General features: G+C 44.5%; 1 protein-coding gene across 1 annotated transcript in view; it reads right to left on the minus strand.

Moving 5' to 3' along the window:
* LOC307257581 (regulator of G-protein signaling 3-like) overlaps positions 1-12,500 on the minus strand; it is a 33,340-nt gene that overhangs the window by 17,265 nt on the left and 3,575 nt on the right. The window contains exons 8-13 of the mRNA XM_080036842.1: positions 10,589-10,727; positions 9,150-9,413; positions 8,726-8,834; positions 3,274-3,355; positions 1,809-1,914; positions 1,462-1,552 (exon numbers count right to left, since the gene is read on the minus strand). Of these exons, the coding sequence (XP_079892968.1) occupies positions 1,462-1,552; positions 1,809-1,914; positions 3,274-3,355; positions 8,726-8,834; positions 9,150-9,413; positions 10,589-10,727 (791 nt within the window). The remainder of the gene's footprint in view (positions 1-1,461; positions 1,553-1,808; positions 1,915-3,273; positions 3,356-8,725; positions 8,835-9,149; positions 9,414-10,588; positions 10,728-12,500) is intronic.

The following is a 12,500-nucleotide window of genomic DNA, read 5'->3' on the forward strand; positions in this document are numbered from 1 at the left end:
GGGCACAGGTAGCAAGGGTCGTCACTTTGGGTAAGCATACTATTGGCTGCTGTGTTTTCTATCTCAATTTGTACACAATGGCCTGTATACTTCACTGAAGATGTCTTGAGATCTGGTTTAATGGTGTAATGGTTAAGTTAAGTTAAGTTAAGTTAAGTTATCTTTATTTGTCAGTTGTACACGAGGCACATTGAAATTTGTATTTTCGCATCTCCCCTCTCAAGTTACCACACTTCGGAGGGGGTCAGAGCGCAGGGTCAGCCGCAGTACAGCGCCCCTGGAGCAGTTTTGGGGTTAAGTGTCTTGCTCAAGGACACAATGGTAGAGATGGTGGGCACCGTAGACACAATACCAGCCTCTGCTAGTTTTACAACTAACGCCCTCCTGTCCGGTGCCGGGGATCGAACCAGCGACCTCATGGTTACTGGTCGGCCACCTTACCTCTAGGCCATCCTACCACCCACATTGGGTGGTGGACATTAATCAGGTCACAAACAGGAGACGAGCACACAGTATTTATTACAGCACCTACTGTCCTAAAGATCTTTCCTGGGCAAAGATAAGTTAAAGTATGTCCCAGTTGTAGCATATTGCATCCTAACTAGATTATGTTCATGATCAGATGTAGTATGGAGGAGAGGAGAGAGGAGGAGATTTGGATCGCAGCCTAAGTTTTTGTGTTATTTATATAATAGGCAAGGCAAGGCAAGGCAAGGCAAGGCAAGGCAAGGCAAGGCAAGGCAAGGCAAGGCAAGGCAAGGCAAGGCAAGGCAAGGCAAGGCAAGGCAAGGCAAGGCAAGGCAAGGCAAGGCAAGGCAAGTTTATTTATATAGCACAATTCAAACACAAGGCCATTCAAAGTGCTTTACAGGGGCAAGATTAAAATACATAAAACACATTAGAAGACATTTAAAAGCGAATGAAAAGAAGTAAAACATTTAAATAAAATAAAAAGTACAGGTTAAAATGGAAACAGAAAAGTCTTCAGACTCGATTTAAAAGAACTGAGGGTTGCAGCAGACCTCAAGTTTTCTGGGAGTTTGTTCCAGATATTTGGTGCATAAAAACTAAAAGCTGCTTCTCCTCATTTAGTCCTAACTCTTGGGACTGTAAGTAAACCTGTCTGTCTGTCTGTCTGTCTGTCTGTCTGTCTGCTTGTTTAGTCCTAACTCTTGGGGACTGTAAGTAAACCTGTCCCAGACGACCTAAGGGCTCTGGACGGTTCATAACGTATCAGCAGATCAGTAATATATTTTGGCCCTAAACCATTTAGTGCTTTATAAACCAACATCAGTATTTTGAAATCAATTCTTTGAGTGACAGGAAGCCAGTGTAAAGACCTCAGAACTGGGGTAATGTGATCCACTTTTTTGGTCCTAGTGAGGACTCGAGCAGCAGCGTTCTGAATTAGCTGAAGCTGTCTGATAGATTGTTTTGGAAGGAGGATATTATCTCACTCACCTTGGCTTGAGGCTGAATCTGAGTTTCTCCTTCAGATCTGAACTCAGGGAAAAGTCTCCACACGACCAGAACGATGTGAGAGGGAGAGTTCCTACACACACACAGGTTAACATTAGTGTGTGTGTGTGTGTGTCTGTGTGTGTGTGTGTGTGTGTGTGTGTGTGTGTGTGTGTGTGTGTCTCAGTGTGTATGTGTGTGTGTGTCTGTGTGTGTCTATGTGTGTGAGTTACTCTGTGTGTGTGTGTGTGTGTGTGTGTGTCTCTCGCTGTGTGTATGTGTGTGTGTGAGTGTGTGTGTGTGTGTGTGTGTGTGTGTGTGTGTGTGTGTGTGTGTGTGTGTGTGTGTACCTGATGGCGTGTGCGAGGTCGACACACTTCCATGTTTCTACTGGAACCCCGTTGAGCTGCAGCAGAGAGTCTCCATGACGCAGACCGGACTGATGAGCAGGACCGCCTATTGAATGATTGATTGATTGATTGATTGATTGATTGATTGATTGATTGATTGATTGATTGATTGATTGATTGATTGATTGATTGTATTCGACCATTTCATATAAAAACAAGAACAGCACTCTGTTACATTAAAATACATAAAAACCCAGGGATGAAAACACAAAAAAGCCCGAAAGCTTATTTCCATTGTGGTCCCTGTACACAAAACACACACCAAATATACACATACATAAAACACACACCAAATATACACATACATAAAACACACACACACAACAATGACCCCCACTAAGACAAGCCTAATTACGACTAAGCCATTATTTCAGGGCCTTTTTAAAATTGCCTAAATTCCTGACTAACTTGAGTGTACCGGGTAACCTGTTCCACAGTGCAGCACCGCTATAACAAAAGGAATCCTTTCCCATGTTAGTCTAACTTTGGGTGGTATAAAATCAGTGGTGCTACCCCTAGTGGCATGTGTGTGAACTTCACTTACTCGATTAAAATAGTTTCTAAAGTACACACACACACACACACACACACACACACACACACACACACACACACACACACACACACACACACACGGTCACGTGACTTCTGAGTAGTCTGTTTGATATTCTGATGGTATGATAATCTTAAAGCTGGGGTGGAGGATTTGGGGAGAAAATGGCAGTTGGGATAGAGATTTGAATCCAAGTACCTCAACCGCTCCACTTGTTCTCTTTGGTCCCTCCCCTATGGTCCCTCCCTGACACGCTCTACACCAACAAAGTCGTGCCAAAGTGAATGGACAGTCCCAACAGCCAATAAGAACAGAGAATCGGAGCCTCGCTCTGATTGGTCAAAGTGTACAGCTCATGTTAACTTTGACCAATCAGAAATCACATACCCCAGCTTTAAGCTCAATACCACGGTCTGTATCAGTGTGTTGAGGTCACAGCTCTACTGTGTCTGAAATGTAACAAACATATTAAATAATCTGTACATTAATACAACTAAATAGAAAAAAATAAAAGCAGTCAACTATCTGTGTGTGTGTGTGTGTGTGTGTGTGTGTGTGTGTGTGTGTGTGTGTGTGTGTCTGTGTGTGTGTGTCTGTGTGTGTGTGTGCGTGTGTGTCTGTGTGTGTGTGTCTGTGTGTGTGTGTGCGTGTGTGTCTGTGTGTGTGTGTCTGTGTGTGTGTGTGCGTGTGTGTCTGTGTGTGTGTGTCTGTGTGTGTGTGTCTGTGTGTGTGTGTGCGTGTGTGTCTGTGTGTGTGTGTCTGTGTGTGTGTGTGTGTGTGTGTGTGTGTGTGTGTGTGTGTGTGTGTGTGTGTGTGTGTGTGTGTGTGTGTGTGTGTGTGTGTGTGTCTCACCGGGGTCCACAGCCTGCACTCTGACGGGGCAGTCGGAGCAGATCGTGAATCCAAAACCATCTTTACCTCGAACAACGTTTACCTGGAGAGACACACACACACACACACACACACACACACACACACACACACAGACAGAGAGACACTTTAGACATTTTGTATAATAAACGTTCGGTAGTACAGGAGTTGTCCTGTGGGAGGGCGCTATGTCTGGTTGACTAAGTGCTAAGGTGGGCCCCACACACACACACACACACACACACACACACACACACACACACACACACACACACACACACACACACACACACACACACACACACACACACACACACACACACACACACACACACACACACACACACACACACACACACACACACACACACACACCTAAGGTTCTCACTGTTGCTATGACTCTGTACACAGTGAGGAAAGGTTGAGAGTTTCTCTGCACAAAGGAAGTGAAATGTCCCTGAGATCAGACTGACAGGCTCATATTAAAACCATGGGGTTCACACACACACACACACACACACACACACACACACACACACACACACACACACACACACACACACACACACACACACACACACACACACACACACACACACACACACACACACACACACACACACACACACACACACACACACACACACACACACACACACACACACACACACACACACAGGTTGTTTGCTCTTGAGGGTCAGACCGTTCACACAGTATGATATCATCACTCGGAGACACATTCAGGTCTCAGTGTGTGTGTGTGTGTGTGTGTGTGTGTGTGTGTGTGTGTGTGTGTGTGTGTGTGTGTGTGTGTGTGTTCCAGTCCCCATCCTTCCCTGCTATTTAGTCTGGTAGAAACAGATTTAGTTTGTCCCAATACATGATGTCAGATGCAGCATGCTGAAAAATACCCAGATGTCCTACTACATCCGGTGGTGATTTTTAGTGTTGAAACCAGCAGCTTTATGGAGGTTCTGACCCACAATCCACTGCAGCAGAAGTTACATCACATGGACTGAGCCTCCCAGTGAAAACAACCAGCGATGAGACGGATATATAAGCAAGAGGCAAGATCAAGGGGTAGTATGCTGAGCGAGAATATTATGGTGTAAAAGTAGCCTTAGATCAACACACACACACACACACACACACACACACACACACACACACACACACACACACACACACACACACACACACACACACACACAGTATCCCTCAGACACAGTATTTTTCCAGTGAAATCATTCAGTTTTAATCTGTTGAATGTGAATTATTGAAGGACCTGTCACATGAAGTGCAGCAAACATGAAGATATGAAATATTAAGCTGACCTTCTGGACCGCGCACACACACACACACACACACACACACACACACACACACACACACACACACACACAGCCCCCTCCCCCCCTTTCCATAGAGTCTCAGTCCTCTTCACAACAGACCCGGGTTAGAATCCAGCCCGGGTCGTTCTCTGCATGTCATTCCCCTCTCTGACACATTTCACCTCTGTCTCTACACACTGTCAATAAAGCTTGGTTGCAACAAAAAAAACTTAAACAAAACAAACTGTCCAATCAGGAGTTTGTATTCCTGTAAACAGATGCACTATGGTGACAGGAAGTGATGTCATAAAGTCATGAATGACAAAGTTGTTGTTCTGCTTAAAGCCCCTAACACAATAGAACTGTAAGAGCCAATCAGGGGTCTATATAAGTAGGAACCAATCTGTGGTCCCGCAGTTTGCTACCCGGAAGACAAACGGTTTTTGACCATACACTCAGTCACGCAGCACGCCATACAACTTGGCTGCAGCAAAGGAATATGTTTGTAATCACTGCTAAGAAGAATAAACCAAACGGATGGTTTTAATTGCAAATACGACTCTGACTCTCATTCATAACAACCAGGAAATATGCATCAAGAAGGTATTCCGCGGTACAGCATCTCGGGGCTTAAAGCTTGGGCTTGGCCTCTACAAGAACTACCACGCTGGGCCCTTTGTTCGCATGCCAGTTTACAGAGCCTAGGATGTGTACTAACAACAGATACTTTATCAGCACACACACACACACACACACACACACACACACACACACACACACACACACACACACACACACACACACACACACACACACACACACACACACACACACACACACACACACACACACACACACGTAGCAGATCATGAGGAGATATTCACTGATTTTGACTAAAAGTGATTTGGACAACAAGCGTTCTCCAGAATCACTGAGTAGGGGAGAACGGGGTAATTTGTCACACGGGTTGGTTGTCACAATCGTTATATCTCAGAACCAGAAGGCGCTGTCTATGAAATTTTGGTATGTAAATATCCAGAATTGGGATCAGAGGTCACCTACATAGTCTTCCTTGGAGTTAGACTGCTGAATTTGAGGTGAGACGACTGTTTGTGTTTTTCATGTCAAATTGAAAATATTTAGCTCCTCAGTATTTTTCTTCTAGGCTTTTACCCAATGGGTTTATAACAAAACACTTGTTACCCATACAAAGTGTGAAGGGTAAACTATATTTTAGATTGTGGTTAGCAAGCTAATTAGTTGTCAGATGGTTGTTGGCCTTGATGCTAGCAAGAAATTCAAGTTGGGGTTGGTCGTCACATTTTTTGGGGGGTTGGTTGTCACATGTTATCTCAAGGCTGCAGCCAGAAAAGGAACCCAATAACGAAATAAATTGTCAAGCTGTATTCTCACTGACACCCCAGAGAAGGAAAGAATAGAGTAGGAAAAGGCAGCTAGCATGCAAAAGAAAAAAGGGCAACAAAATCAAAACAACCCAATGCATCCCAAACAAGACCAGCTGCCAAGGCTACAGTAAGTTATGCAGGCCTATTTGTCAATTTGACAATGCAATTCAACTTTCAAATTTTGTTCTACTTTCTTGCCTTCTTTTTAAGATTATTCCCATTAAGATAACATTGTGACAAACAACCCCATAGTGTTTGACAACCGACCCCTTGATGGGGTTGGTTGTCACAATGTGTAAGGGTGTCTTTGATGATTAATTTCTTCTTTATTACAATAAGATAGAAAAAGTGAGGGGTACATATGTCAAGCCAACACCTTAAGCTTCAATTTAATGTAGGAATGACTATTGAAAGATGTTTAGGTGATGAGCAATTCTCACTAGAGTACAAAGTGTGCCTACTTACCCCGTTCTCCCCTACACCTTTCTTCTTCCTTTTTTTTTTAACCTTTATCTCTACAGGTAAATCCCATTGAGACCAGAGACTCTTTTTCAAGGGAGACCTGTTCCCATTCCCACGTTACCATTCACACACACATTCATACACCGATAGCAGCAGCTAACTATCGACATTCACAAGATTCAAGATTTTTATTAGTGTCCCAAGAGGGCAAATTGTTTTACAGCGAGGAGAGGCGACAACACATAACAGTACAAAACAGTGACGGACGCAAAACATCACAACATGTACGCAGGCCTGGGCACTATAGTGCAAAGTGCAAGAATCAGGGAAAAACCAACACAACACAGTCAGTTCCTTTCCCTCCACAGATTAAGACGGGCCACGCTGGGGATAGAGTCTTGCTGTACGGCAAGACTCGCCCGAGATATGACCAGAGGATTCACAAGGCAAGGTGGGTGAAGTGTCTTGCCCAAGGACACAACAACCATGACACAGGTGGCCGGGCGGGGATCGAACCGCCAACCCTTTGATCATTGGCCGACCCGCTCTACCACCTGAGACACACACATGAATAATAAGAGATTCAGACCTGTGGAAGGTTTTCTTCGATGCAGTGTCGACACAGACGATGGATGGTGTGCATCACAACAACATGGGAAAGTCCAACACACACACACACACACACACACACACACACACACACACACTAACAGACAGACACACACACACACACACACTGTAATAAACACACACTAACAGACACACACACACACACACACACACACACACACACTGTAATACACACACACTAACAGACAGACACACACACACACACACACACACACACACACACACACACACACTGTAATACACACACGTAAACTAACACACAGACACACACAAACTCTCCAGGTCCAGATTAACAGAACGAAAGCAGAACTCCAGAGGACCAGGTTTACTCCAGTGAGTGTGACGCTCAACAGGCAACTGGAAGTTAGAGATAGACGCTCTGTGTGTGTGTGTGTGTGTGTGTGTGTGTGTGTGTGTGTGTGTGTGTGTGTGTGTGTGTGTGTGTGTGTGTGTGTGTGTGTGTGTGTGTGTGTGTGTGTGTGGGAACCAACGGTAGAATAATAGCAGGAAACACACGCACTCACAAACTCACAAAAACACTGGATGTATCCCGGCGATAAGACACACACTTCCTGCACACACACACACACACACACACACACACACACACACACACACACACACACACACACACACACACACACACACCCCTCCCCCCGTGTGAACAGGAGAGAACCACAGTGTGAATTATTGGAAGCGGTAGTTCTAGTTATTTATTTCTATATATATTTCTAACTTATTTATTGCATTTTTTTTCAGTTCAATAAAATCACAATGTTCTACAATCAACCAATAAGATGTCTTTGATAATCCTGAATGGAGCCGACGTATCTCTCTCACACACACACACACACACACTGACAGATGTCAGTCTTACACGTCGTCTATTCGTGTGTATAAGTGTGTGTGTTTGAGTGTGTGTGTGTGTGTGTGTGTGTGTGTGTGTGTGTGTGTTTGAGTGTGTGAGTGTGTGTGTGTATCACTCAGCGTATATCCGAGAGCAGCAGAAGCTTCACTCTATAATTCATCACATGTGAATGTTTGATGATTTACAGAAAAACAGCAAAACAGAGTATGTGTGTGTTTGTGTGTGTGTGTGTGTGTGTGTGTGTGTGTGTGTGAGTGTGTGTGAGTGTGTGTGTGTGTGTGTGTGTGTGTGTGTGTGTGTGTGTGTGTGTGTGTGTTTGTCCCTTAAAACAATATGCAAGACAGACAGTCCCCTTCTCCCTAAAGAGGTGAAATAACATTTCATTTGTATATCTTTCTGACCCTTAACTAGATTTACATCAAACCATTTCACAGACCCCCACGCAAGGTGCAAGCTAACTATCAGGAGACATTTAGGGTTCAGTGTCTCTTTGCCCAGGGATACTTGGACATGTCTCTCTCACACACACATACACACACACACACACACAGGGACACTTGGACATGTGGCGAGGAGACGGGGGATCCAACCACCGACCCTATAACCCAGTGGACGACCGCCACTTAGACACAGCTAGCCAAGAATCACTGAGTGAGTGAGGGTGTGTGTGTGTGTGTGTGTGTGTGTGTGTGTGTGTGTGACTGACCGTTAGTCCCTGGTGTGTGTGTGTGACTGACCGTTAGTCCCTGGTTGCTGTTCCTGGATCCTGTCTGTTGGCTGGAGAACAGAGCAGAGCTGATGTCCAGGGTCTGGTTGGTCAGATCTCTCAATCCAGAGGCTGTGTGTGTGTGTCTGTCTGTGTGTGTGTGTCTGTCTGTGTGTGTGTGTCTGTCTGTGTGTGTTTGTGTGGGTAGAGTGTGTCTGTCTGTGTGTGTGTGTCCGTCTGTGTGTGTTTGTGTGTGTAGAGTGTGTCTGTCTGTGTGCGTGTATGGGTTGCTGCATGATCTGAAACAAATGATTTATGTACAAAGTTTTTTTTAATTGTTACTCACACACCAGGTTACTGAAATGGGTCTTTTCACATGTCCCCTCCCTCACCCCACACATGCATTTCTCCAGAGGGGGCCGCTTAAACAAAATATACACAGACCAACTACTGACCTGTCTGTGTAGGCTGTGTATGCTGTGTTAGCCTGGTTAGCCTGGTTAGCTTGGTTAGCTGGGTGTAGAATGGAGCCCTTAGCTTTGGTCCAGTCGTGTTTAAATGGGTCAGTGTTGGAGTCCTTAACAGAAGAGTTGGTGGAGCTGGTAGTGCTGTCTGTGTAGCCTGGGTTAGCTCTCTCTGTGTAGCCTGCGTTAGCTCTCTCTGTGTAGCCTCCGTTAGCTTGCTGTTGAGTGGACTCTTTTCTGTGGTTCTTGCACGCTCTGACAACAAAACATTTTTGAAAGATAATTTCCAAGCTTTATTAGACAGTACAGAGTTGAAATGGGGAGACAGAGGGAGAGGGGGGATGACCTGCAGTAAAGGTCCACGGGTCAGATTTGAACCCGCGACCACTGCAACGAAGGCCAGAGCCAATATGGTACTCGCTCTATCCACTACGCCACCGGAGCGCCCCTAAACACATATTAACTATTCACTATTTATATTGAACAAGCCTTTAAACAGGGTCTGAAACGTACAGTAAGATATTTAAATATCTCAAACCGGTCTGACAGGAAACTATAGCGGTGTGGAATCCTTGACTTTTTCTAACTTTTCGGTATTCCTTGAAAACCTTAAATTATGGGTGCTCCGGTGGTGTAGTGGATAGAGCGCGTACCATATCGGCTCCGGCCTTCGTTGCAGTGGTCGCGGGTTCAAATCCGACCCGTGGACCTTTACTGCAGGTCATCCCCCCCTCTCTCTCTCTCTCTCTCTCTGTCTCTCTCTCTCTCTCTCTGTCTCTCTCTGTCTCTCTGTTTCAACTCTGTACTGTCTAATAAAGCTTGAAAATGACAAAAGATAATCTTAAAAAAAAAAAAAAAAAAACATTAAATTAAACTTAGGTTGTGTCTGAAATCGCGCACTTACGTAAGTGCACTTACATTGAGTGCACTTTATTATCCCTACAGTACACTTACTTATAGACGCAGTGCTCTCATTTCTACAGAGCACTGTCCAAACTGCGGTTGCGCACCTACCGGAAATGACTTTGCATTTTGACTGTTCTTCTTCGGTGGTATTTTTTTCTGCTTGCGTTACCGATAGCCAAAACAGGCACATTAGTCGCGGAAAAACTAAAACAATATATCATTTAACTTTTGTGGAGCGCGTCCGTCTCCACGGTTGCTTCAAGCTCCTCTATTTTGATTAGAATGTCCCGTCCTCTCCATTACGTAGGCAAGATGGCGGCCATTGAGTGTGGAAAGTGTCCATCGCTCCACACTCAAGTTTTAGACCGTTTTGAGTGCACGACAGAGGAACTTACAGTGCACTTCATTTTGGCACACTCTCCGGTTTTGCGCAAAGTGCACTCAAAAAAGTAAGTGTAAGTACAGAAGTGCGCGATTTCAGACACAGCCTTAGTCTTAAACACACCATGATATGAACTACTGACCTGTCTGTGAAGCCTTCGTTAGCTGTGTAGCCTTCGTTAGCTGGGTGAGCTGGCAGTAGTGTGGACTCCTTGGTTTGGTTCCTGGACCCGTCTGTGTGAGTCCGGTCCGCTGTCAGGAGGAAACCTTCGTCAGAACCGTCTGTCTCATCCACCCAGGACCAGGCAGAGCTCTTCCAGAACATCTTATCTATATATCTATCTATCTATCTGTCTGTCTGTCTGTCTGTCCGTCTATCTATCTATCTATCTATCTATCTATCTATCTATCTATCTATCTATCTATCTATCTATCTATCTATCTATCTATCTATCTATCTATCTATCTATCTATCTATCTATCTATCTATCTATCTATCTATCTATCTATCTATCTATCTATCTATCTATCTATCTGACCCAAAACCCTCTAACCCACTAACTCCTAACCCGGACAGGACCAGAACTTAACACCTAACTCACTAACTCTAGTCTCCTACTCCCTAACCACTGGCCCACTAACTCCTAACCTAACGGGTGTGAAAGGTTCCGTGGCGCAAATTTGAAGAAAATAAATCTGAAGACTTCTCCAATATTATGAGAATAAGTCGTCCTCCAGACCTGAGCCCCAAAGCCACTAATGCTCCAATAAAAACAACAGATATTCTACCTGTCTGTGTCTGTCTGCCTGTCTGTCTGTCTGTCTGTCTGTCTGTCTGTCTGTCTGTCTATATAGATATCTCTTTAGACATCTATCTATCTGATACTAAGCGTCCATAGTCCTGCTCTGTGTGTCTCTCTCTCTCTCTCTGTGTGCGATCTGGCCGAACGAGTCTCATCTCAGTGTGATGTCACTGACTAACAGAGGAGGTGGGGGTAAAAGATAGATGGAGAGAGAGAGAGAGAGAGAGAGAGAGAGAGAAAGAGAGAGTGTGTGTGTGTGTGTGTGTGTGTGTGTGTGAGAGAGAGTATGTGTTAGAGTGTGTATAGGTGTGACTGTGTGTGATTATGTGTGTGAGTGTGTGTGAGTGTGTGTGACTGTGTGTGATTATGTGTGTGAGTGTGTGTGTGTGAGTGTGTGTGAGTGTGTGTGTTTTGAGTGTGGGGTTATTGAGAGGATCACATGGTTAGTGGGTAGCTTCAGGTCTCCATAGTAACAGTGTGGACCCCCGGAGAGAGAGAGAGAGAGAGAGAGAGAGAGAGAGAGAGAGAGAGAGAGAGAGAGAGAGAGAGTGAGAGAGAGAGAGGGAGAGAGAGAGAGAGAGAGAGAGAGAGAGAGAGAGAGAGAGAGAGAGAGAGAGGGCGAGAGAGAGAGTCGGATTTAATGTATATCTAGTGCTCGTTCGCCCCTCTCTCTCTGTCTTTATAAATAGACAATCATTTATATTTATGTGTTTGTCAGAGGTAGCCACTAACATGCCCGTTTACAGAGCCTGGGCTGTGCATTAACACTGGATGTTTTACATGATACACTGTGGTGGATCATGAGGAGATATTCACTGATTTTGATAAAAAGTGATCTTGATAACAAATGTTCTCCAGAATCACTGACTGCACCTTTAATCATGAAAAGGCAAATGATAATTCCATGTTCAGCGTGTGTGTGTTGTGATGTTGTGATATGTGTTCATATTAGTTATCATACTGTACGTGTGTCAGACGGCTATGATCTGGTACAAAGCATCTCTTCTCTGTTTGTACACGGTCCATGAAAACCACACTGACGTAAACGAAGAGTGGAATTCATATTCTATCGTCTTTTTTTTCTTCTTCTAGTTTTCTTAAGCATAAACGGGCCAATCACGATGGAGCAAATAAAACTATACAATACAACTAACAACAATACTGTCATGGTCTGTCTTTGTCTTGTTTTGGTGGTTCCCCATGTTTCCTGTTTTATTTTGGTATGTCTGTCTTGTTCCTCCCCATGTCCTGT

Source organism: Ammodytes marinus (genome assembly GCF_949987685.1).
Source record: "Ammodytes marinus genome assembly, chromosome: 2".
NCBI classification, from domain to species: domain Eukaryota; kingdom Metazoa; phylum Chordata; class Actinopteri; order Uranoscopiformes; family Ammodytidae; genus Ammodytes; species Ammodytes marinus.